The sequence below is a fragment of the Elgaria multicarinata genome, chromosome 5 (assembly GCF_023053635.1).
Source record: "Elgaria multicarinata webbii isolate HBS135686 ecotype San Diego chromosome 5, rElgMul1.1.pri, whole genome shotgun sequence".
Classification (NCBI taxonomy): Eukaryota; Metazoa; Chordata; class Lepidosauria; order Squamata; family Anguidae; genus Elgaria; species Elgaria multicarinata.
This window is the reverse complement of record NC_086175.1, coordinates 106,407,567-106,435,433: the sequence shown is the minus strand read 5'-3', so window position 1 is coordinate 106,435,433 and position 27,867 is coordinate 106,407,567. Positions and strand designations below refer to the sequence as shown.

General features: G+C 41.8%; 1 protein-coding gene across 1 annotated transcript; it reads left to right on the top strand.

Moving 5' to 3' along the window:
- Positions 1–442: 442 nt before the first annotated feature.
- On the top strand, positions 443–15,590 carry SERTM1 (serine rich and transmembrane domain containing 1). Its single transcript, XM_063127656.1, has 2 exons — positions 443–466; positions 15,107–15,590. The coding sequence occupies exon 2, from the start codon at positions 15,267–15,269 to the stop codon at positions 15,588–15,590; it is 324 nt and encodes a 107-aa protein (XP_062983726.1). The 5' UTR covers positions 443–466; positions 15,107–15,266.
- Positions 15,591–27,867: the final 12,277 nt, after the last annotated feature.

The following is a 27,867-nucleotide window of genomic DNA, read 5'->3' as shown; positions in this document are numbered from 1 at the left end:
CCCATTATTCACAGCTGATCAATTGCAGGGAGGCTTATCCTCATATTTGCAGATATAGCGTGTCGACTTGGGCTCAAACGGGGAGGAGGGAGTTTGTAAGCAGCAGGTCCGAAAGGTCACCGAAACGCAACGCCTAGGTGTACAGAGTAGCAGCCACCTAAAAAGCATGCAAGAAGAGGCAAAGCGGAACACGCGCTACCCAGCGCCACAGAGGGATACCGGGGATCGGTTGCGGCTCTATTCTAATGAGGGCTGGAGCAGGCGGCTGATTGGAGCAGGCGGCGGAGACCCCTCCCGTCCCAAGGCGGGGCTAGCAGCTCGGCCACGCCCCTCCGGCTATTGGCCCCGGCTGCTGGTTGTGGAGCGTGTCGCTGGCCCGGCGGTGCCCGTAGCGGAGCAGGAGAGAAGAGCCCTGGCTGGCGCGTCCCTCCGGAGGGGGAAACGAGGCGGGATTCCTCCCGAGCAGGTCAGTTCTTCGCCCGTGCTGCCTCCCCTTCCCCTCCTTCCGCTAAAGAGGCATTTTGCTTGCTTAAAGTCCGAAGAGATGAGCATCAGCAGCCCTGCCTTTGCCATCTCCCGGGACAGCCGAGGGTGCAGCAGATGGCATTTCTGCAGCCTCTCTCCCACCACCCTGCGGAACCCAAGTGCGAACGGATTGTACGACCCCTCTAGTAATCCAGAGCAGATTGACTCGCAAGTAAACCTCGCAGTCAAGTAAACGGCACAGGAAATTGTAGCGGAGTAGACCGATCCCGGCAGCAAATCCTACGCTGAGTTCAGCAAAGGTTTGCTCCCGAGTAAGCCTTGAGACGGAGAAATGGGCCCATTAGGTTGCAACCCTATAACACCCTTACCTGGGGGAAAAGCCCCTTTGACGACAACGGGACTTACTCCTGAGTAGACGTGTATAGGATTGTTTCTAAAACTGGGGAACGAATGGGATTCTTCGCTCCCTCGCTCGTTCTCTGTGGTTTTGAAAGCGCGATTTTCTTATACGACATCGAAGGGTTTGGCTAGGTAAGTTTTAGTGAGGTTCTAAATCCTGCTGTGGTTCACCTCCAAAAAATGCCCGCAAACATCCTCCTCTTCATTCATAGTATGGATTGACCCAGGTTGTAAACAGCATCATTGCCACCTGTCAGCCAAGGGAGCCAAGCTGCAACCTACTATCAGAGAGCAGGGCAGTGGGATAATTTGCCCTCTGTCTGGTGTCTAGAGGGCAAAGAGTTCTAGCAGGTGTTTTTGCACACACACACACACACACACACACACTGCACAGATTTGGGAGTTGTGGACAAATCCGGATGTCTGTCTGTCTGTCTGTCTCTCTCTCTCTCTCTCTCACACACACACACACACACACACACATGGGGAGGCAGAGGAGAAAGACCTGCTTTCCACAGCATCAACCACCTCCTACAAAATGAATTACCTATTATAATGGATAAACCAATTGAGCATCCCTTCATAGTGTGGTAGAAGTGTACATTCGAAATGCAGTCTGGGAGCTTAGAGGAAGCTCTCTTTCATTCAGATTAATACAGGGGTGGTTTTTGGAGGGGAAGGCATAATTTTAATGAAAGGGGTGATGGAAGGAGAAACAATGTTTTCCTTTCACAGGAAAGGGATCTGTTGCTGATGAAAAGTCTCTCTTCGTTTGTTGAAAGGGGAAGGTGTTTGCAGTGTAGTCCTATGCATGCTTACTTGGAAGTAAGTCTCCCTGTGATCTATGCCCCTTCTTCCATAGCAAGTGTGTTTAGAATGAGTATGGTTCATTTGGTGACTGGTACCAGACTCTGAACTGCCTCCAAATTTAACGGTATCGTGTTTGAGATGTTATCAGGGCGATATAGAAATGAATTCTGTTTCATGTGACTTGTGAAGGTTGTTTCACACAAGCAAGATACATGTGCTACAACTTGATCCTGCAGTTACAGAGTGCTGAATGCAGATGTAGAACATCTCCTAGGGCTGGCTTTATTTCTGATATTTTATAAGGCAACTGACAAAAGTCACATTTGGAAAGTGGCTGAACAGAATATATAGGTATTAGGAATGAGATCATAATTGAAATTAAATATATTGTTAATTTTTAATTCCAGTAGTTCTACCATCCAAGTAGATCCATCTAAGGAAAACTTCCAAACCAGAATGTTTGGCAGACTTTTTAAGATATTTATTTATTTATATTTATATTTATTTATTTATTTATTACATTTATATACCGCTCCATAGCTGAAGCTCTCTGGGCAGTTTACAAAAGTTTAAAACAGTAAACATTAAAAAGTATACAAAATTTAAAAACCATCAATTATAAAAACAACAGTATAAAAACAACAGTATCCATTTAAAAGCAACAGTTCTGGGGGCCGTTAAAAGCAAACTTGGTGTTGTTAAATGCTGTTGAATGCCTGGGAGAAGAGTAAAGTCTTGACCAGGCGCCTGAAAGATAACAGTGTTGGCGCCAGGCGAGCCTCATCAGGGAGATCATTCCACAGTCGGGGGGCCACCACCGAAAAGTCCCTCTCCCTTGTTGCCATCCTCTGAGCTTCCCTCGGAGTAGGCACTCGGAGGAGGACCTTAGATGTTGAGCGCAGTGTACGGGTAGGTTCATGTTGGGAGAGGAGTTCCATCAGGTATTGCGGTCCTAAGCCATGTAGGGCTTTATAGGTTAAAACCAGCACCTTGAATTGCTTGTCTTGTTCCTTGCTTGATCCTCCTAAAAATCTTTCCTGAATTTGTGTAAGTGTGGAGAATGAGATGTAAGAACAACTTTGCTACATAAAATGGTAGTTTTGTTTCATGATACATTGCCCCAATTGCACTTTATTAATCCAATAAGTTATGTCAGTTTCCTTAAAATGAAAAGATTTTGTGTTTGGACATGGATTTGCTTTAGCTGAATAATTTTGACAATGATAACTAGGAGATCAAGATTATTTATTTATTATATTTATATCCTGCCTTTTTCCTCTTGGACGGAACCCAAGGCAGCTTGCATGGTGGCCCTCCTAGACATTTTATCTTCATAACAACCCTGTGAGGTAGGTTAGGCTGTGAGACAGTAACTGGGCCAAAGTCACCTAGTGAGCTTCATGGCCCAGACAGAATTTGAACCCAGGTCTTCCCAGTCCTAGTCCATTACTATAACTACTGCACCACACTGGCTCTCTAACCCTTTTTTAAAATATATATATATATATATATATCAGGCAATATTTACAGCTGAATACAAATTACCCAAAAAGTATACATGAGAGTTACCACACTCTGCCATAAAGAATATTTCTCCTTTATGTTCAGATTGCCATAGACATGTTACCACTAATACAGCAGAGGGGCATAAAGCCAGTTTTTCAACAAATTTATACTGGAAGTTGCAAAGTACTTTGGGAATGTTGGAATCTAGCCTAGGGAAATGAAATCTCTCTTCTATTACCACTGCACTGAAAAGATGTATTTTGTTTTATTATACCAATCTTGCAGATATGTGTCTCTGTTAAAAATTTGCAGGATTTATATTTGAGGTCCAAATTGCCAGTTTCCTTGTTTTGTTTTCTGATATTTAATTTTAAGTTGATCCTAAGAAAAGAAGAGTGTCACTGTCATATTTGTGGTAATAAGCACTGCGTTATCAGCATATATAAAGAAAGAGATCTGTGAATCTCCAGTTTTCTGAGTGGGGGGAATGCGATGTAACAATGCTTTTGGTATATTGAGCACATATAAATTAAATTGACTAGCACAGTTGCTAAGCAAAGCATCCCAACAATTCTCGAAGAACTTACTGGCTTTTTTAAAAGTACCATTCAGGTTTGTTCTTCTAATAGGGTTTTAATAAAGAATCCTATTTAATAAAATTCAGCATCTATGCTTATTCAGTACAGTAAGTGCCTGACATAATTTATGTCAATTTATAAGATCAAAAGTTAATTGCAGATCTATAAAAGCAGGATGTGCATGCTGACAATATCTGTGCACAAGGTGGCTGAGGATAGAGCTCAATAGCAAGTAAACCTATTTGCATAAAAACAGTTTATTTGTCCATCTTATATTATTCAGGACAAGCCTTGATTTGAAGTGGCACAGCAAAGAATGGATGCAAACCTTCCAAGTCATAGCTGGTGTATATAAATGAAATTCTCCACCACAATTTCAAAGATGCCCTACATCTCCAGTATTTCCTGCCCAAAAGACCTGCGCTGACCTTCTGAGTATTAAGGGAAGAAGGGGATATGTGACTACTGAATATGTTATTCAGTAGTCAATAGAAATAATAGGAGGCAAAAGGCATGTTTGCTGCCTCCTGAACAATACAAAGACTGCATATTTGCTAAAGCAATTGCTTGTCACTTTCAGCCATTACAGAAGCACTCCTGCCCCAGCCACAAATTCACTCAGCTCTCAACCCACTTGCTGATGCATGTTCTCGCTCTGTGTGTAGAAATCACATATTTCTGCAGCCCTGCTAAGCTAAGCAAATATTTGCCACACACCCAACTGCTTGTTTATCCACACTGTAGTCGGACAAGCAATTAAGTTGCTGAAATATGAGCTGATTTGGAACCAGAGTTGGATGGAGAACTGGGCTGATTCACCGGCGGGCCAATCTGGCAACAAAGCCTATGGCAAATTGTAATCACAGTTGAATATTCTGGGTCTGGACCAGTACTAGAGGATGCAAACAAAAGTAAGCAGATGGGAAAGCTAGTAGACTGGAAGCAGGGATCGTGGGGGAGAGACAGACCTCACACTCCCGGGCAAGTGCTGGAAAGACTCCACCAGGACCTGCTGGCATTGATGCCTGGAACAAAGCATAATTTTAATTTCCCCTGCAATGCCCTAGGGTGATGGTAGGTGCTCTGGGGCATTATGGGAAATTTTAATTGGTGGCTGCTGCCAGATAAGCCCATGGCCAGGGAGTCCATTGAGGGCACGTTGGCAAAGGAAAAGGATCGATTCATAGAGGAGTTTCAGATAGTGGCGGGTGAGGATTTGTGTTTCCTTACCGTGGCTCTCTTCCTGGTTCTCTTCTGCATTTGAAATGAGCACAATTACACAGAGAAGAGAGCAGTGACCACGTGGCCTGTACATTTCAAAGGGACAGCGCCTCTAGTGGGCATTTTATAGCGCAACCTCCCCTGCCCATAGCAGGAAATTCTGACAAACCCAGCATATCTCAGAAGAGTCGAGTTTTTTGAGGTTTATTTTGCGATGCTACAACTGAGAAAAAGAGCGGGAGGTGTGCAGGAGGCTGACAACGTCGTCAAAATGACCCACGAACATCCGTGAGAGTCCAGTAATGAACGTACTATAAATCAGTCATTCAATGAAGCCCATAGTCATTGATCCATCTTTCTCACTGGAGGTACAAAAGGCAATGGAAACTGGTGACTCTGATGTCCATGGAGTGGTAAAGCAGCTCTGGATATAGGATATATCCAAGGTGCAGATCCTCTGGATTACCATCAGAACCAGTTAGAACACTGAAGGAACTATCCAAGGTGCAGAAGTTCTGTGTTTCCATCAGAACCAGTCAGGACTCTAATTCTGGCTGGCTCTGATAGAAACCTGGAGCAGATTCAGCATCCCACTGACATCGGAGTCAACAACCTCCACGGCTAGTTATTAGAAACTAGCTTAATACATATTGGCCTAGTCATTAGGGTGCCTCACTACAGACTCCCTGAAGGTTTGTGAACTCTGTCATCACACAGTGTATACTTGTTGGCCACTCCCAGTTCACGCAGCTGCACATTGGAATCTATTCTATGGGACTGTGTGAGCGTGGATCTTTTCAAGGCCATGGATTTCAGGGGGGGGGAAAGGTGTTCCTTAACTAAAGTAAGGTCTGGATCACAAATTACATTTTTTTTTTTTTGGTGTATACATAAACCATGTTGGGCATACAGCTACAGTATGCAACGTGTGAATGCGACAAGCAGCATATTTGCAAACAATGTGTATGGGAGACCTTTAATTAGAAAGGAAAGAGCTTCCTTGCTGAGTATTTACTTGATGACTGAAAGCATGCTATAACCCTATGCATTTCAGCTGTAACAAATGAGCAGAGTTTTATGCCAAGAAATGTGGTTTCTCCCCCACTTTCTTCTTTTCTTTTTTGAATTCCAGGGCCACTGTGTTTAATCGCTCGAGGATTCTGTAGGCATTGTTGTCTCAGCTGTGATTGAGAACCACTGCACCGCATGCAATTTTGGGAAGAATAATCAAATGCAGTGTAGCATGTGAAAAGAATTTGTTAAAGGGACTCCTAGGGCCATGGGGGAGGATCGGAACAGAAGTGGAATCATTTATATTTGTCTCATTTGAAGACAATGCCACACATTCATCCTCTCCAGAGATTTTATTCCCCCCCCCACCCCCCAAACAGAAGTAGGATCGATGGAGAGTGAGCTGGGAGGTGGAGTTGTCCTGCAGTGTCTGGAGAGGAGATTGTGTACCTACTTAGAAGCTTGCACGTCTGCTTATAATTTTCATTATATCAGGTTCGGTTTCTGTAATTAAACTTGAATGTGCCACCAGGTCTCAGTTCCAAAAGTGGGTGTGGCTGGCTTCCATCATCTCTTTTTCTGGCACTGAAGACTGGTGTAATAAATGTAATTATTGATAGATTTTTTTTGTATTAATGATGTATTCAGAAGTAGTTTTAGTGGCATTAGATGCTTTTCCTTATTACATTTGGACTGATTTCAAGGTTGGGTGATTCTAAGATAGGGAGGGATAAAAGTAACATAATGAAAGATTCAAATTGAGCCTTGGGAATTCTTTATCTAATGTAGTTCCATCTACATATGCTTAAAGGATGGGAAACTGAAATACATGGAGAATTCTACAAGGCTTTGTCTTTCTCATTGGAATAATCTTTCTGAAAGCAGATTGATCTCTTGATTTAAGGTGGATTATCTTGAACTGCATATCCAGGTATAACTGTGTTGGGGGGGGGCGCGGATTTATAGGTTGATATACAGGTCTAAAATCCATCATTAACTCTTCCATGCACTGGAATAGGGTAATTCCACACATTAAATGGCAACCGGACCATATTTCTGACCAGGTATTCCGCAGTATTGGCACCCAAATTAAAAGACATTGCTTGACATCCTACGAATCTTACCACTAAAACAGGGAGGGAGCTAAGGTGGATCTCCAAGGATGTTACAATTTCCCAACAATTATCCAAGAGGTAAGCAGAACCTTTTGGTTCCACTCTACAATAAATTTGGCAGAGCTAGATTTTTATTTTTGTTTTATTTTGCTAGCTGTCCACTGAATGTTTGGTTTTCACTCCAGAATAAGGATAGGAAGCTACCTTACACTGAGTCAAAGGATTGGTCCATCTAGCCCTGGATTGTTGACACCAGGCCTGTTTAGATAACACACTAAGCCATGGTTAGACCGCTAATCCTTTTGCAACAAATAGTGAGTGTATTAAACTGTGGTTATGTAACCCCGATGGTTAGGAATGGTTCACATCACACACTAAGCCATAATGTTAGCTCAAAATGCTTCGCCGCCGTAGCTTAGCATGTCATCTAAACAGGCTCACTGACTAACAGTGGCTCTTGGGGATTTTAGGCAGGATTCCTTCAGAGCCCCACCTGGAAATGTGGCAGATTGAACCTGGGATCTTCTACATGCAAATCATGTGCTGTGCCATTGAGTTATGGGCCTTCCCTCCAAGAAGTTGTCTTTGATTCCCAAACATACCAGAATTCAACAAATTCTGGTAGATTGGGGGATTTGAGGAGGCTTCCCCAGTGTTATAAACCAGTCTATTTTGTGGGCTGAATTTAAAATGCCATTGAATTCTGATTATTAGTGGAGTTGGTGGGCATATCTAAATGACGCTCAGGGTGTTGGAGTCAATGGAGATACCTGAGAGGTTTAGCATAGAAAGAAACCATGAGAATATGGCTCCTCAAAACCACTCCTAGGGTTGCAAGCATGCTCTGGAAGTCAAGACACAAGACAATTTGCAGAGAGACTTGAGTCTCAATGTCACACATAGGGTTGACCTCCATAGCCCTGAGGTTATCTTTAAACCATCCACAATGTTAGACATTCCCAGCTGCTTCATAGGTCAAAGGCACATCATCTAAGAAAGATTTCCCCAACTGCATGCCCTCCCGATGTGTTGGACTATAACTTCTAGCATCCCCAGCATGCCTTGTCTAGGGAATGCTGTGGATTTTATCCAATATCTTGGGAGGACACCTGGTTGGGAAAGGATGCCAGTTCTCCTGCCTTGTAAATGTGGTGTTCTTCCTTCCTCAGTTGCAAGAGCAGAAATTGTCACTACAGACATTGTGCCTAGTTTTAATTAACCTGCACTTAATTTAGACATTTTATTTATACCTGAGAAAGTTACAGCTGACTAAACACAGAAATGTCTATACTGAAGCTGTTCCAAACTCATGGTTAGATTTGTGCCACATATTTTGCCAGACTCCCAAAAGTAAATCATTTGGCAGGAATATGACTGTAGCTGTCATGTAGATATCTTAGTTTCCAGTTGGGGCCATTTGACACTTTTTGTGTGAGTGTACACATATCCAGCAATGCTGTTTACAGAACCCCAATAGGTTTACAGGAACCCAGGTGAAGACCTTTTATTTTCTCAGCATTTTAACAGTCTAGTAACTTAATTTTAACTTTGCTGTTTTAAAGTTGTATTTTAAATCTGTATTAATTTCTGCATTGCTGCTTGATTTTATCCTGGTTGTGTTTTTATATTGTATTTTATATTATGCTTTTATACTGGTTGTTTTATACTTTGAATGGTTTTTGTGGTTTTAATTTTTGTAAACCACCCAGAGAGCTTCTGATGTTGGGCGGTATAAAAATGCAATCAATCAATAAAATAGATTTAGAAAGAAACTAAAATATAAGCCAATGTCCTATCCTTAAATTAAGCTTAAACAAATTGTGACTTAGCAAACAAACAACAGCCTAGCACCTGTGTATTATCACCTGTCACTGCTGCTGTGTGGCTCAGATCCAAACTAGATGAGATAGCTTTCAAGCAATTTAAATGGATATTGTTTTTTTATACTTTTGGTTGTTTTTAAATTTTGTATATCTGTTTTTAATGTTCATTGTTTTTAAGTTTTGTAAACCACCCAAAGTGTTTCAGCTATGGGGCGGTATATAGATGTAATAAATAAAATATAAATAAATAAATTAGCAATTGTGTGAGTGGCTTTCAAAAACAGCAGATGCAGGGCCCCCAGTTAGGACCTGGGTTAGGTGGACTTTAACTCTGCCCCCCATTGCATTCTTGATCTGCAGTCCAGACCACAAGTAACTTTTTTTTTAAAGCCTCATCTAGTTTCACCCCACATTCTCATCTTGCAAGCAAATGTAGGGCGCTATCCAACAGTTTAGGGATCAAGGTTTCCAAAAAAATCAAGGGAGCTGTCCAGCTACAGAGTCACATTGAACTCATCTTAGCTAAGCCAGATGAAATGTTGCACCAACAACTGCTAGGTACCAAATGAACAGTTTGGTAACCCATTTATCCTGCCCTACCGCTTCCTAGAACATTAGCAGGGCCCTGATCAGGAGCATGTGTTAGTTTGGCTTCTCCATCCCCAGTAGGATTCAGGGAAGGGAGGCCTCAAACTGCCAGATGGACCCTGCACTTTGTGGTCTGGGCCTTTGCTTTGACTCACTGTTGTCTCTGCTCCTTAGGTCCTGGATGTGATTTTGGAGGGTCTGGAGCTGGGAGGATAAGAACTGTTAGTTGGGCCCCAATTGTCCAGCCCTCTCCAAATGGGGCACTTTCCTGGGTTCTCATCTTGAGGATTGGAATATTAGTCTTTGCTACTCTTGTTGATCCCTATAGGTCCTAGAGGTGGTGCTAAGGTCCTCCTCTGAGGTCACATTCAGTTCTGGTTTGATCCTGACTGGAAGGCAATGGACAGGGCTCTCTAGCACATGGGAAGACAACTGGACTACAACTACCATAATCCCTGACCATTGATCATGTTGGCTGGGGCTTGTTCAAGTCATAGTTCAAAACATCTGGAAGGTACTAGGTTGCCTGACCCTGCTGTAGTGCATGTGCATTTATCGAACTAAAAGCCATTTTCCAGGAATTGTCCTTAGATCTTTGCATTTCTGAAGTCAGTATAATTCTTAGGGCCCATGCGCTGCAAATAAAGCCTCTGCAGTTGTATTTTTCACAAAGGCTGGTGGATAAAATGGAGTGATAAAATCAAGTTATGCATAGAGAAAAACCACAGGCAATGAAAACATAAGGGACTTTATAGCAGCGTGAAACCAAGGTTATCTGAAAGAACACTCAATTTTCTGCAGTATGTAGAGCTGAGATTGACGTGATCCCATCAGTAGCTTATATGAGACTCTCTTTTCTGTAATCATGTCTGTCTTTTAAATGCTGCTCACCCTCTCTGGTTTGACTAAGTCAGAAGACTGGACCTATTCTGCATTATTTTGAAACAGTTTGCTCTATTTTTTCTTAATATGTAGATATTCTGATAGATGTAATTCAAAGTATGATATAAATAAGAGAACTTTCCATTGAACTGGATGTATTTCTACTTACAAAGGCAAACAGAACATATGTTTGGTCCTACACCAAGTAATGCCCCAGAGGAGAAACATCTTTTGCACACATGTGTGCACACACTTCTGTTTCTTCACATTTCAGATACATTTATTTTATTTTTATTGCATTGATAGTCGATTTCATGATGCACAATTTGCATTCATAGATCTGATCAGTATCTCTCTCTCTCTCTCTCACACACACACACACACACACCATTTATTGAATAGGCACTGAGGTTGTACACTTCCCCATAATTAAAACAAATAAGCCATTAATACAATGCTGCCCACGCTGTTCCGTATGGCCAGTTTTACAAGTACAAATATCTGTACTATTTTTTGTTTTGGCTGATGAGTGGATAATTGAGTAGATAGTCAGTAACAGGCTCTCAGGTCTCTTATTGTGACAGGCAGCAAGGGAGTCAGGGTCTGACACAGATAAGGCAATGGTTGTGAGGTGTGGTACAGGTTTGTCTACGGAGCATCGGAGGCAGGAGACATAGTCACCCATAGGCTGGATATGACATACCAGAGTGGACAGAGGCATGACTGAGGCAGGGCAGGTAGCAGGCAAAGTGTGAGAGAGTCTTTGTTGTTACTGGATGCAATGAGTTGCTCATATTGACAGGTTTGCCTAGAAGAAAGAGCTTTATAGAGCTTGGTGCTTCTAAATTGGGTTGGAAGGTCTGCTGACCATCTTAGGCTGTGCCCTATAGAGCCTGGCTTGACTGAGTGGAAGAAGGCCCAGAATATTGGTGGCATGGCAGGTAAGAGATTGAAGAGTGGCCTACTCTCCCCCCTCCCCAGAACAGTGCCTGGTTCTCTGCTGCTGCTTTGGATTGCAGCCTGAAGGCCTGGCCTTATATTGCCTTTTCACTCTATAATCTACTTCATCTCATCTATCCATTTCCTCATCTCATGCAGCCACCTCATCCTTCTATTATTAAGTATTCTTCCTGCATTTATTAGTAGTTTGCTGTTTATGTTAAGTTAAATAAAGGTGAAGATTTGAGATACAAAAGTGGAATAGACGTGAGTTTAATTGACTGGATAGACACACAGCCCAACATGTGTTGAGGGCAGAACGATCCCTGTTGCCATGTTTGAAAGTAGGCTATAGAAACTTGTGTTTGATCCAACCTGATAATTCTTATTTTTGTGGGCTATGAGAAGGAAAGACAGTGGTGGAGAAAAAGCATCAAACTGTGGATGCCTTCTGTCTGTGGCACTACATTGATTTCAATTAGGGTGACCATATGAAAAGGAGGACAGGGCTCCTGTATCTTTAACAGTTGCATAGAAAAGGGAATTTCAGCAGGTGTCGTTTGTATATATGGAGAACATGGTGAAATTTCCTCTTCATCACAACAGTTGAAGCTGCAGGAGCTATACTTAGAGTTAACAGATTTAAGAGGGCAGGGCACCTGCAGCTTTAACTAGTGTGACGAAGAGGAAATTTCACCAGGTGTCCCATATATACAAACAACACCTGCTGAAATTTCCTTTTCTATGCAACTGTTAAAGATACAGGAGCCCTGTCCTCCTTTTCATATGGTCACCCTAATTTCAATGAAATGCACATTCAAATGTGCATTCCCCCATATACAGTCTAAGGCAGACATATCCAACCTGGTGCCGCCCCATGTTTTTGGACTACAATCCTCAACATCCCTGACTTTTGGCCATGCTGGCTGCACTAATAATGAGGCTACATACCGCTTCACAATTACTTCTTTTTCCACTAGTCCAGTATGTGTATAGTGAACACTAGCGCTGACACAGCAATGAAATCATGATTTTTCACAGATACCTTAGCTATAAATTGTTTAGCTGCAGTTTTAATGACATCTGGAGCCAGGACTCACTGGAATGCAACACCAGCCCTTTTTTATTAGCAGGGACTCTGATGTCATCTGCCACCCCCCTCAGACTCCCTTGTTCCCTCTGAACTTAGCTGCAATCATCACAGAAGCTGGGGACAAATGAATCTTCCCAGCGACAATATATTGTTCCTTATTGTAATGTAGAGTATTTTGTGGTGTCCTGGTCTTGAATAGGTGGTTTATTCCTATTCACTCACTCGCTTTACAAAAGACCTGTTCCTAGCAGATGAGAACTCCTATGAATCAACATGGCTGCCTGCAATTTTGGACTGTGTCCTTCAGGGTGTGGCTATGGGGACTGTAATCCTAAATACCTGCACTTCAACATTTATCTCTACGTCACTGGATCTATTTACAGATTGTTGCCAGGGTCCCTGCTGTTAGATGACTATTACAACATGACAGTTATTTTATGCACACACTTACGGAGTTGGTGAGGCACATTCTTAGCACTCTCTGTAGGTGTCAGCTGAGGCATCTTTCTGTCCACCAGAGGAGTGAAGGTATGAGCAAAAGCATGCAGGAAACATGCTTCTTGATGATTATTCATAGAATCTTGCTTTTTTTCGCAGCCACAGAAAGTGTTGGCATCTTGAAGATTGAAATCTTTAATTTATGTTAGGACACAGATGGGTAACGTGTGGCTCACCAGATGTTGTTGGACTGAAACTCCCATAATCCCTGACCATTGGCTATGCTGCTTAGGGCTTATGAGAGGTGCAGGCCACACTTTCCCTGCCTTTGAGGAACCAAAGCAGAAATAAAAATGTTAAACAAAGGTAGACCATTATGAGTTGCACCATTGGCACATCTTTGTGGAAGCATAGTTCATGTTTAGCCCATCTTTCTTCCCAAGAGCTCAGGATGACTTACAAGGTTTTGATCCCTTTTATCCTCACGACAATCTTATAAGGAATAATAGGCCGAGACTGTGTGACTGGCCCAAAGTTTCACAATGAGCTTTGTGACTGAGTGATGAAATGAACAAGAGGCTTAGGTAGTTTGGGTTGCGATATGGATACAAGCAGGATAGCTGTGACAGTCCTCGTAGTCACACCCCAAGGACAGTCCAAAATTGCAGCCAACCTTCCCCAATGTGCTCCCCTTCAAATGAGTGGGACTACAACTGCCACAATCCTCAGCAGCCATGCGCGTAGAGAATTGTGGGAGTTGTAGTCCAAGACATCTGGAAGGAAGGCTGGCCTATGGCATAGATCCTGGCCTGTACAGCTGCCTGCCTTCTGTACTTCACTGCTATCTGCTCTCCATCAGAGTAGGCCAGGAGCAAAGCCACACAGAGATGTGGCTTGCTATCTAATATTTGGATCTGTAATGATTGTCACACTTGCTCCAAAGCTTGGCCATATCAGGACAAGATAGACTTTGGGACTGTTTGCACCAGAACTCCCATGCTGCATTTCCCATCTTGTTCCATTCTGCTTGAGAACCCACCTTGAGAACCTATGGCCACCCTGTGGAAAACACGCTGCATTCAGACAACATGATAACCCACCCTATGGAAAAAATACTTCGCTCAGATAGCATGATAACCCAGGGTTTGACAACAGCCCACATTGTGTGGGTTAGTGTGTTGTGTGAACCCAGCCATGTGTGTCTTCACCACAGATCATCATCTGGTAAATTCTCTCCAGCTCCCTTTAAAAAGTGGCTGTGTAAACTTCCTCTTAGATTTTGATTGAGGGATGTTGCTCATTCAAGTCAGTTCATTCAGTGTTTGCATTTTAACTGTAAATATGCTGTTAGAGGAATAAGACATGCATTGTTTATGAATGCAAACTAAAACTGTGGTTCTGTTTACTTAAGAGAGAAAAGCAAAGGTTACAAAGACTGTACTTCCTGATTTGTCAACCATTGCCATGCAAATGAATCTTGCTTGAGGGTTATGGGCTTAACATTTGAAAGGGAATTTTTCATTCCTTGTTTAGATTTTGTCCAGAATCAAAAGACAGCTGAAGCTTCCCCTCCCACTCTAGAATTTATATGATACTATCTCCCCACCCACTGCAATTCATAATCAATATGCTAATGATCTGGGGGTTTGGTGGGTGTTTTTTTGGAAATTATGTATTTTGAAGGAATGGTTCCTCCCCAAACCTGAGCCCCCCAAATATGTTGAACTACAATTTCCACCATCCCCAGCTGGCATGGCTTCTCCAAACATGCTAGGGAACTTATTGATTGATTGAGTAGCAGCTCTATATTTATAAACACAACATAAAATGATACAATCACTACAAACAGTTGAGTTCAGCAAAAGGCTACTTACAGTGCAATCCTCCATCTGTTTACTCAGTACTATTGAATTCAATGGGACTTACTCTCAGGTAAGTATGTATAGGACTGCAGCCTTATCGTGAGTGGATTTCAAGAGATGTGAGAGTACATAGCACTTAGATTTTGATTCTGGGTTTTGGGACTTGGCATATTCCACTTAGATGCTCCATTTGAAAACATATGTGTCCATGTGTCTAGGAAAATGTTCAAAATGTGAAGCACAAATCATTGGATTTTAATTATTTTTATTATTGCTTCAAATGAAAGTGTTACCAGAAATTATCTATTAAACTCAATTGTCTAATTGATTTTTCTTCCTTTTTATTTCCTTACAGCACCCAAAGGTAACACAATACAGATTAATTCTGATTTAAGAAGTGAAGGATAACTGTCATCCCAGGATGGCTCAATGTGCCAATGATTTTATGGAAAGCTGTTGTTGACTACTAGGTGTCATTGGTTTTATTATACAACTTATACATTTTTTAAAAAAAAATGTCAGAACTCAACCCCACATCTGGATTAATAGGAAATATGGAAAATGGAACTTTTCTGGAGCTGTATCCCACCTCTCTCTCAACATCCATGGATTCATCTTCTGGACGCATGTCTAATGTCTATGTCTATGTCTCAATATTCCTCAGCCTTTTGGCATTTCTTCTTTTGCTATTGATCATTGCACTTCAGAGGCTGAAGAACATAATCTCTTCCAGTTCTTCCTACCCAGAATACACCAGCGATGCTGGGAGTTCCTTCACTAATTTAGAAGTCTGTAGTATTTCTTCCCAGCGGTCTGCTTTTTCAAACCTTTCCTCATGAAAAGAAATGGATGGTTCCATTGAGGTTGGAATATCAACTTTGTCTAACTCTTGTGAGGGAAGGTTATGCATGCAATATTTGCCTTGGAAGACTACTAGTTTTAAAAGAAGTGGCTTTTAAATGTTCACTTTGATTTTTCTTTCTCTTTTTGGTCTTTATTTCCACCCTTTTTATTAATGGCGCTTTTCATCTCTGAGCACGGAAACTGATCCCTGTCTGTAATAGTGTTGCTATCTTTATAGTGTTTTCCCAACCTGTTCCAAAGATGAGGCAAGTATTTAAACTGAATATCTGAACTTGGGTATATCCTGCTTACCTATGGTTTTCTGAACTCAAAGGTCTAGGACTTTTAATTGCCTTTCTCAGAAATCTGTATTATACAGATAGATTCCTTGGTTAATTGAAAGCTCTTGGCTTGGCCTTTAGATGAAATTGTTGTGCTGTAGTTCCAGAATTTAAAGCAATTTTAAGAAAAGAAAGCTAAATTTTAGTTCAAAGCCATGTTGCTGAGATTCACTTGTATCTTTTCTTGTATAGACTCCCATGTATTGTCTGACATGCTTGTTTTATTTTAACAAAACAATTATAATAAATATGTGTGCTGGTTCATTTCAAACTTCCTGCATTTTGTAGAGTGGTGTTTGCTTCTGAATTGGAAATATGTTTCTAGGTTCTTTGACACTTCGTAATTATGAAAGAGGGGGTGGAAATAAAATGTAAATGTAGGTGATTTTCATGTGAACAAAGATAAATCATTAGATGATACTGTAAGATGTATTCAAGAATACAAACTTTATTCTTGATATATGCAAAATGAGCTGAAAAGGTAACTCATGTTGTAATAATTGACCTAAAAAATAAATCAGTAGGTATCAGAAGTACTTAATATAAAATACAGATGCAAACAAGATTTGAGCTGAGGCACAATTTTTCAGAGGTATGGTGGGGGTGGGGGGGACTGGAAACACCTCAACACCCGACACCAAATTATTAGTGACATGTGAGATCTGTATCAAATCTTCCAGTGTCCTTTTCTTGGTTAACTATTGGTTTGAAGGGGCCAAGTCTTGGCACTTGCACCATTTCTCTGATTGAAGTATTCCTTTTTTCCAATGGACATTGGGATAAAATGGCTGTCCTGTCAAACAACCCTTGCAGCAAGACTAGATTTACCAAACAGGGCCACTTTATCCTTCTCATCCAGCTGTGAAAGGCACAAGAATTCATTTTGGGGTCAGGAAATGGCAACCCACTATGTGAAGAATCATAGAATAGTAGAGTGGGAAGGAGACTAGAGTCCAACCTTCTGCTCAATGCAGGAATCCATCTTAAAGCATACCTCACAGATGGCTGTCCAGCTGCCTCTTGAAAGCCTCTACTGTGGGAGAGCCCACGATCTCCCTAAGTAATTGGTTCCATTGTCATACTGCTCTAACAGTCAGGAAGTTTTTCCTGATGTCCAGCCAGAACCTGGCTTCCTGTAACTTGAGCCCATTAGTCGGTGTCCTGCACTCTGAGACGATAGAGAAGAGATCCTGGCCCTCCTTGGTGTGACAACCTTTCAAGCATTTGAAGAGTGTTATCATGTCTCCCCTCAGCCTTCTATTCTCAAGGCTAAACATGCCAAGTTCTTTCAGTCTCTCCTCACAGAGGTTTGTTTCCAGAACCCTGATCATCCTCGTTACCCTCCTGTGACGCCCCCTCCAGCTTGTCTGCATCCTTCTTGTAGTGTGGTGCCCAGAAGTGAACATAATACTCAAGATAAGGCCTAACCAGTGCTGAATAGAGGAGAACCAGAACTATATGTGATTTGGAAGCTGTACTTCTATTAATGCATCCCAAAACAGCATTTGCTTTTTTTGCAGCCACATCACACTGTTGGCTCATATTCAGCTTGTGATCTACAACAATTCCAAGATCCTTCTCACTTGTAGTATTGCTGTGCCAAGTGTTCCCCATGTTGTAACTGTGCATTTAGTTTCTTTTTCCTAGGTGTAGAACTTGGCATTTATCCCTATTAAATTTCATTCTGTTGCTTTCAGCCCAGCGCTCCAGCCTATCAAGATCACTTTGAACTTTGCTTCTGTCTTCCAGGATATTAGCTATCCGCCTAATTCTGTGTCATCTGCAAATTTGATAAGCATTCCCTGCACCTCCACATTCAAGTCATTAATGATAATGTTGAAGAGCACTGGGCCCAGGACTGAGCCCTGCAGAACCCCACTCGTTACCTCCCCACAGTTTCAGAAGGTACCATTGATAAGCACTCTGAGTCTGATTCTGTAGCCAGCTGTGGATCCACTTAATAGTTGTTCCATCTAGTCCACTTTTACTAGTTTGCTTATCAAAATGTCATGTGGTACTCTGTCAAAAGCTTTGCTGAAGTCAAGATATATTATATCCACAGCATTCCCACAGTCCACAAGGGAGGTTACTTGATCAAAGAAAGAGATCAGATTAGTCTGGCAGGATTTGTTCTTAACAAATCCATGCTGGCTTCTTGTAATCACTGCATTGTTTTCAAGGTGCTTACAGATTGACTTCTTTATAACCTGCTCCAAAATTTTCTCAGGGATTGATGTCAGACTAACTGGTCTATAGTTCCCAAGTTCCTCCTTTTTCCCCTTTTTGAAGATAGGGACAACATTACCCCTCCTCCAATCATCTGGAACTTTGCAAAGATAATAGACAGTGGTTCTGAGAATTCTTATGCCAGCTCCTTTATTACTCTAGGATGCAGTTCATCAGGCCCTGGAGATTTGAACTTGTTCAAAGAAATTAGCTGTTCCTTGACCATTTCTTTATCAATCTTGAACTGCAATCCTTTCTCTTCAGCTTGTACTTCACTTTTTCCAGGGTGTGTGTGTCATAGACTCATTTGGGGGAGAAGACTGAGCCAAAGTAGGAATTCAGCATTTTGGCCTTTTCTTTGTCATTTGTTATCAATTTGCTGTCTTCATTAACCATCATTTCTTTCCTCTGTCTTTTACTATGCACATACCTGAAGAAAGCTTTTTTGTTGCTTTTAGCCTTCCTCACTAGCCTCAGCTCATTCTCAGCTTGAGCCTTCCTGATGCCGTTCCTGCACTTCTGTGCTACCTGTCTGTACTTTTATTTTATAGCTTGGCCTTCCTTCTACCTCCTATATGTGTCCCTTTTTGTTTTCACGTCATCTCTAATTTTTTGTGGAGCCACATTAGTTTCTTCTGTTGTCTTCTATCTTTTTTCCTTGTTAGAATTGTTTGTATTTATGCCTTTAAAATTTCCTTTTTAAAAAAAACTTTCACTCATCTTGGACTCCTTTTCTCATTAGGGCCACTTACCATGGAACCTTACTTAACATAGTTTTATTTATTTATTTATTTCATTTCTATACTGCCCAATAGCCAAAGCTCTCTGGGCAGTTCACAAAAAACAAAACCATGAAGAGCACAATAAAACAACCAACAATTTAAAAACATAAATACAAAATACAATATAAAAAGCATGACCAGGATAAAGCTGAATTTATTAAAATCAGCTTTCCTAAAATCCAGAGTACGTGTATGGCTACGCTCAGCTTTTGCTTTCTTTAAAATCAAGAATTCAAGTATGACGTGGACACTTCCGCCAGGGTTCCCGTAACTGCCACTTTATCCACTAAGTCATCCCTATTAGTCAGTATCAAGTCAAGGATAGCTGATCCTCTAGTTCCTTCCTCCACTTTCTGTAGGAGAAAGTTATCAGCCACACAAGTCAAGAATTTTTGGGAAGGGCCACTTTGGGCAGAATTTGTCTACCAACAGATATTGGGGTAATTGAAGTCCCCCATCACTACTACATCACACTTTCTTGAAACACTGGCAATTCATCTTTGTCTTCTCCTTGATTGGGTGGTCAGTAGTAGACTCTGACTATAATGCTCCTTTTATTCCTTGCCCCATTTATTTTAACCCAGATGCTCTCAATGGGGCTACCAGACCCATCCTCTCAAATTTCTGGGCAGGGATAGGTATTTTTAACATATACTGCAACTCCGCCTCCCTTCCTATTTCTTCTGGGTTTTTTTTTTTTTTTAAATAAATTATATCCTTCAATTGTTGTATTCCAATCATGGGAGTAATCCCACCAAGTTTCAGTTAAACCTATCAGGGTACACTTTGCCTTCATAAATGTTGGTGCCTCCATAAGTATCAAATAGATTTTTTAAAAAATTGTGTTTTATATCAAGGAAGCACGAGGCATTGTAGATGAGGTTCCCAGGTGCTGTCTAGACACAGACCTTAGGCAAGGTTGCTATACCGCATGTGTTCTGGTCATGCCTGGATTTTTGCATACATCACGGATGCAGAATGTCAGACCCAGGGGCTATTGGGTGCTATAGAAGCTGAAATATAATGAAGAATGGAATTTGGCCATTGGGCCAAAAGAGGTCCAACACCCTTGATATATATCTTGCACACCTGGAAGGGGAGGTACTCCAAATATGCCCCAAATAGCTTTCCCTTCTTCCACAAGCCCCAGAACAGCCACTCTTGGAAGGTTCCTTTTAACCATTTTTGTCAGGGTGTATGTTCTATTGCTGAGGATACCCTGACCCATGATGCCATGTAGGCACCGCTCTGCTGTCAAACCCCGCAGTATCGGTGCTGTGGAGCAGTGGTGAGTAATCCTCACTGGAGGATGCAGTGCAGGCTTTCTGGTGACCATTTGGCTCCCTGGGCCTGCCCCCTGCCTGGCTTCACCTTCCACCCAGGAATGCTCCTGGCATGATGCCAGAGCAAGGTCAAATGATGGAAGAGCTGTGGTGACTTCACTCTGGAAGGAAAAGTCAGGGTAAGTCCCTGACTTTTCCAATGCGCAGCTTTTTGGGAAAGCCCCACTGTGGCGGCTGCTTTGTATAATTGACGCAGCACCACTGCACAGCCAACATGGGGCTTTTAAACTGTGTATGGACAACCCCCGTGAAGATTGTTACAAGAAACTGGTAGGAAACTGGAATAACCCCATTAGAACTGGGCTGTTATAATGCTCCTTTGAAATCATGGTGGAACTGCAGACAAGATACTTCAATGAACAGTCTATTGTTCTGACAGACAGCATCCATACCAGCAGTTATTAGTAGGGAGTATCCCTCTACTTTTAGAGTATTCACACATGTTCAGTAGAAAAGTACTCTCTGGAGCACTTGAAGTCCTGTGAAGAAATCCCAGATTTAAGTTTTGTCTTCCTTAATATCAATGTTATGCCCTGTAATAAGGAATAAACAATGTGCTTTTAAAATCCACTGCTTCTGTTGAATTGTGATGAACTGAAGATGCTTGTCCAGGAAAAAAAAAAAAGGAAAAAGAATTGTGCATGTGGGGGGAGTACTGGATAGAAATAAAATGCACCTGTCACCAGAGGCAGCTGCCTTACTCTACCTAATGGTAGGGCTGGCACTGGCCACTATGCATCCAATGGATGTATAAATAGGCCTCTAGATGCTACGTATATAAGAAGAGCCATGCTGGATCAGAACAAAGATCCATCTAGTCCAGCATTCTGTTCACACAGTAGCCAATCAGCTATCCACAAGTAGGACATGTTTCCCACTCATGTTTCCCACTTGAAAATAGCATAAAGCCATCAGGACTAGTTAGTGGCCATCACTACATCTTATGGTAGCAAATTCCAGGGATCAACTGCGCAGTGTAAAGAAATACTTCCTGTTATGTGTCCTGAATCTCCCACCAATCTACTTCATTGGATGGCCCCTTCGTTGGATGACCTACTAAAAATGAGTAGGTGGTAGCAACTAGCGGTCCTATGGAAAGTCTGGAGTCTGTGACCAATAGGAGCCAATTCCCTATGGGGGGGACCCTTAGATATGTCACAATTGTGTAATTAACTCTTTTTCAAATCCTGTAAGACTGGTCACACAAAAGTACCGAAAGCAATCCTAATCAGAGGAGACCAAACAGTGAAATGAAATTCTGTCAGAAGCTCCAGAGCTAGAGTAAAAGGTAAATAGAACACAAATGTTTTCATCTTGGTTACAAATGCCATGATTTCCCACATGCATTGCTTCTCATTTATATTCAGTGATACTGAAATATCACTCAGCTGTGTAAAGCCGAAATGTGTGCGCTTCAAAAAGCCAAGTGCTCTATTGCTGAAATACGACAGGACTCTCTGCAGCATGAGGCTATGCAGAGAAAGTGGGGAGCAGAACCAGCTGTTGTGCTATATACTGACAAATACTTCGCTTTCCAGAAGGGTGGTACTGAAGGACTCAGCTTATGGTGCGACCATTTGCAGCCAGCAAAGATACTGAAAATCAGTTTATTTATTTATTTATTTATTTATTTATTTATTTATTACATTTTTATACCGCCCAATAGCCAAAGCTCTCTGGGCGGTTCACAAAAATTAAAACCACAAAAAACATCCAACAGGTTAAAAACACAATTACGAAATACAGTATAAAAAGCGCAACCAGGATAAAACCACACAGCAAAGTTGATTATAAGATTAAAATACAGAGTTAAAACAGTAAAATTTAAATTTAAGTTAAAATTAAGTGTTAAAATACTGAGTGAATAAAAAGGTCTTCAGCTGGCGACGAAAGCAGTACAGTGTAGGCGCCAGGCGGACCTCTCTGGGGAGCTCGTTCCACAACCGGGGTGCCACAGCGGAGAAAGCCCTCCTCCTAGTAGCCACCTGCCTCACTTCCTTTGGCAGGGGCTCACGGAGAAGGGCCCCTGTAGATGATCTTAAGGTCCGGGTAGGTACATATGGGAGGAGGCGTTCCTTCAGATAACCTGGCCCCAAACCGTTTAGGGCTTTAAATGTCAATACCAGCACTTTGAATTGGGCCCGGACTTGGACTGGCAGCCAATGAAGCTGGAAAAGGACTGGCGTAATGTGATCTCGTCGGCCAGTCCCTGTTAGTAAACGGGCTGCCCTATTTTGTACCAGCTGAAGCTTCTGGACCGTTTTCAAAGGCAGCCCCACGTATAACGCATTGCAGTAATCCAAGCGAGAGGTTATCAGAGCATGGATAACTGTAGCTAGGCTATCTCTGTCCAGATAAGGTTATCTATGGGGGGGGGGCAGGGGGCTGCACTCCAATGTTGCACATTTGAGTTAGGGGCAAATTGCCTGTACATATAAAATACAGCATGCCTGCAGAAATGTTAACTTTTTGCACGCAGAGAGATTCTACCTCAACCCCACCATGCCATAGGAGGCCATTCAAATATGAATTCCTTCCCTGCAGCATTAAATCATACACTCCCAGGAAAGTTTTGCTACTTTATTCTGCTGGCTGTATAAACTGTTGGTATGCGAAATGTCACAAGACATATTGTTTAAAATGCTTTGTTGTTGTAAGTTCATAGTTAATATTTATGTATTTATTTATTTGGGGGCCGCTGTATCCTGATTTTATGATACAATTCAATTCAAGATGGTTCAAATAAAAATATAATTGTGAAACAAAAATTTTAAACACTTAATAATTAAAAATGAATAATAATAATACAGCAAAAAAATTAAATGTACCTGTAGCAAGACACAAAAGTACCATTGGCTCAACTAAAATATGTCCTCTGGAACTGAATAGGCTTAGTTCCTATTAGTTCCTAGGCTTAGTTCCTACAGCTTAAATCCTATGCATGTTTAGATAGAAAAAGGTCCTCCAACTCCTAATAGTCCCTTGTCAGCCATTACATTAAATGCTAGCTGGGGAATACTGAGAGTTGTAGGGCTTTTTTCTGTCAAAGCATGCAGAGGGTTATGCCCTTAAAGACCTGTTTAAAGTCAGACAAAGAGGGGAACTGATGAAACTCTTTGGGGAGGCTATTCCATAGTTTAGATACCCCACAAGCCAGTCTTCTATTGTGAAGAGACACTGGATTCACACAACACAATAATCCACAATCAAAGGTTTTTGAAATGTGTTATCCTGTTGCCTGAACTCAGTTGCACTAACCAACTATGGTTCATTCACCAGGAAGAACTCATGAAGAGAACTCATGGTTTATTATTAGGTTGAGAGCTGTGGATTGTTCGTGATTAAGAATGGGAGAAAAAATTAAATTAATGAACTTGGGGAGCCCATGCTTCCTGGGGGAAGAGGCTAACCACAAGGCTTTTCAGGTACCCCAGAATATAATTGTAATTGTGTTCTTGTGGCTGTCTACATGCAGGGAAAGTCCTGCAGTGGCTGTGGATCTGCACCCCATTGGTTAGATGATGCAGGCGCAGGTTTGCAGCTACCACAGTGCTTCCCTGACTTTTTCAAAGGTAGCGATGTCAGCATGGTGCTTCCGCTATGTAACATCACTCTATGGCCAATCTGGGGCCAACCCGGGGGTGGAACCTGGTGGAAGATGAGCAGCGATTGGTCGCCTTCCACTGGGAAGAGGGTGGGGCAGCCCCCGGACCCCGATGGCCACCCAGAAACCCCATGCTCTCTCCTCGGCATCTGGAGTACCCAACACTGCCCTCGTAGGGGGAAAGTGTGGGGTTGAGGAGGGAAGACAGCTCCCTTGTTGAATATATTTGAAGTGATTATAAAGACAACTGCACATGCTAGCATCCCAAAATAGAAAAGTCTACTGGATTTATTTCCTTTCCCAAACACATACACAATTGAACCTTTTATTAAAGTAATATATTTTCCACTGTTTTATTTCTTCTATAAAGCTGAGTAATTTAACCAATTAGTCCACAGAGCTATAAATCTCTTCAGTCCCTCCACCCTCTAAGTAATACTCAATTTCATACATCTCATTCAGAACACCTAATTCACAAATTGCTTTGAAGGTTCTAGTCATCTTCCCATTAGGAGTTCTACTGTTCCATATTCTGTCTAGGCCTTTGATATGGTAATAATGTTGGGGCACGAGATCTTTTTTTTTTTTTTTTTAGATGTGGTAAAATTCATATTTAGTTACTAAAGACAGCTGGACATGTTTCAAAACAATTTCTGTGGAAATGAGTGTTTACAGCAGAAAAGTGAGAATTCATAGAGTTTAGCTAATGAATTGCACAATGAGTTGATTTCAGTACACAGTAGATCTTGAATTCTTCTCCAGGACTACTGAAATGGCCTTATTCCAGGAGGCAACATCCCTCTTTGCAGATCTGAAGTATTCATTCACTCTGTCACACAAGTATGCATATCTTTTGTTCATGTTTCTATTTTTTGATGACCTCTTGGGTAGGGTGGCCAATAATGAATTTCCAAAAAAGAGAAAATGTATCACTAGTGGGGGGAGGACAAAAGAGGCACTGGTTTGCATAACATTTGCATACGCTAATTTATGTATAGATACAAATGTTGAAATAATTACTATAATTCAAATAAAAATACAGTATATCTCACCATATCATGTGGAAGACACTAAGCTTTTCTACACTGGGCTGTTAATTGACTGAATCTATTTTTGGTTTCATTGAGGTCCAACCACTATACAAGGAATGTTTCCTTTCCTGCTTTTGTGATACATAACCTCTAGTATAGTGGAATAGTGAAAATACACAAGTAAAAAAAAGCATTTTCTTTCCATTTTACAATAAAATACTGCACTTTCACTGCTCAAAAAGTATGTGCCAAAAGTGCTCTTTAAACACAGAAGCGAAACCAGAGGGTTGCGACATCGTCTAAAGAACCTGTAAACAACCATGAGTATGGAATGATGAGTGCACAATAAATGCACTCGTATAGAGCAATCCTATAACTAGGTAACCGCTGTGCCTGCCTGTTCAATTTGCTGTCCAGATATTGCTGCTGGGCAACTTCAAAGCCCATTTTTTTCTTCTGAACAGGGCAGCCCTTCAAATAGGGAGAAACTACACCTGACTTTAGAAAAAGAAAAGCAGCAATAGAGGCTGCATTCTTAAGTGGAAAATTGCCAGACAGAATAAGGTATTTAACCCATTCTTGTCAGGCTGTTTTCCTACTCAAAATCTTTCCACCAGCTTTTCTTTGAGCGGGAAAGTTTTATTGTGGTTTTAATTTTTGTGAACCGCCCAGAGAGCTTCGGCTATTGGGCGGTATAAAAATGTAATAAATAAATAAATAAATAAATAAATAAATAAATAAATAAATAAAGGATTTATGGATTTGTATCTTTTCTCCCCTTTTCTCCCTTTGGGGAGAAAAGCAGCTGTGTTGAGGACCCAACAGGAAAAAAAATGCCTTCCTTTGGCTGGAAGAAGAACTACTTTCTTCTGCCCCAACCCAAATGCTTTTAGGGTGACCATATGGAAAGGAGGACAGAGCTCCTGTATCTTTAAGAGTTGTATAGAAAAGGGAATTTCAGCAGGTGTTATTTGCATGCATGCAGCAACTGGTGAAATTCCCTGTTCGTCACAACAGTTAAAGCTGCAGGAGCTATACTAGAGTGACCAGATACAAAAGAGAGCAGGGTTCCTGCAACTTTAACTGTTGTGATGAAGGGGTGATTTCACCAGGTGCTTCATACAAACAACACTTGCTGAAATTCTCTTTTCTATACAACTGTTATAGATACAGGAGGGCTGTCCTCCTTTCCATATGGTCACCCTACCCAACATGCCATTGCCAGCAGCTCCCCACTCATCTCTGCCTAGGGCAGTGAAAATGTTGAACCAGCCCTTCAGAGCTTTCTTGCCCAGTCTGCAACCTTTTCATCAGTGTTGATTTCATCTTCCAACTGTGACATTTGCTCAGAATCCTGGGATGGATGATCGCAACGAAACAGACCGCATTTGCTAATGAAGTGTTTTACTCAGCGATGGTGTCTTGGAAAAAAAGAAGTCCTCCAGGAATAGGTATTTCATTGGCTCAGAAGTACTTCTCTGTTTATGAAAGCGTGAGAGGCCATCATATGTGAGCGAGCTGAATGTGAAAGTGGGCGATTATAATTTGCCATGGCATTAGACAAAATCTCTGCAGGATCATATTCAAAGCACCGAGGCACCCAAAGGAAAAAAATGATCAGTGGTTATAATCTACCACCAGACATCAGCGCTCACTACAATATTCATAAGAGTAGGATCTTTAACGGCAGCTGGCATTTCTTGCATGCAATAACTTGTCATCACAAAGCAACGTTTGTGTAATTCTTGGCTGTCTGCTTAGAAATACACAGGAGGACAGATTTGCAGTTTGCTCCCACACACACACACACACCTTCTAACCATAGGTGTGCTACTCCATCCTCTGCATGTTTACTTGGTAGAATGTTTACCCCACTGAATTCAATAAGACTTACTCCCAACTGTATAGAATGGCAAAATTTTAAAAAGAGAGAAAATTTAGAAGGAAAAGAACTCAGGTTAGCAATCAAAACAGGACATGGCTCGTGGGATACTGCAATAGGATCCTGGTGGCACTTGTGTATCCTAGCATGCTCATAGTCCTCTTTCCTAGAGGAGAGTCCACTATTTGATGGGCTGCCAGAGGACTGCCCTCTATTTTGAAGGTGTCCTCTATTTGAAGGCCAGTCCACTCCAAGTCCAGCTGAAAGATAAAGAACCATCAGAAGGAAGACCTGAGCCTTGAAGTTGCCCATCAACAGCGAGCACCTGGATAGCAGACTTGAGCAAGACACACAAGTCACCTGGATCCAGTCTTCCCCACTACAGCGAGATGTGCTGTATTTCTGTTTAATTATAATTATTTCTAAATTTGCATCTCTCCATATAAATTAACATATGCTAATTTTATGCAAATTGGTGTCTTCTTTCGTTATCTTTTTTGGGTGATGCATGTCAATTCATAAGTGGCCATCCTACACAAGGCCAAAGAGGATTTGGGTCACTGATGATCCTCCTACATACCGAATCTTAGCAATCTTTCTTTCACTAGAGTCAAAGGAAAGCTGGCATGGTTGATAGGTAAAGACAGGTAGGCAAATCTCTATGGTGGGGACGAGCGAAGGCTTCCCGGCCGAACAAGCCACAGCGCCAGTGGCCATACAGCTCGTCAAGCCTGCTCCCTCCCTCTCCCACACTTCCTGTGACCCACCCTGGGTCTTGATCCGCCTCCAGAATGCCCCCAACCTCAACCTGAAGCTAGGTCATGAACAACAGATGGAGGGAAGAATCATAGAATCATAGAATAGCAGAGCTGGAAGGGGCCTACAAGGCCATCGAGTCCAACCCCCTGCTCAATGCAGGAATCCACCCTAAAGCATCCCCGACAGATGGTTGTCCAGCTGCCTCTTAAAGGCCTCTAGTGTGGGAGAGCCCACAACCTCCCTAGGTCAATGGTTCCATTGTCTTACTGCTTCAACAGTCAGGAAGTTTTTCCTGATGTCCAGAC

What these genes read in the sequence shown, in the direction of transcription:
- SERTM1 (XM_063127656.1), top strand. Translation starts at nt 15,267, where the DNA reads ATGTCAGAACTCAACCCCACATCTGGATTAATAGGAAATATGGAAAAT.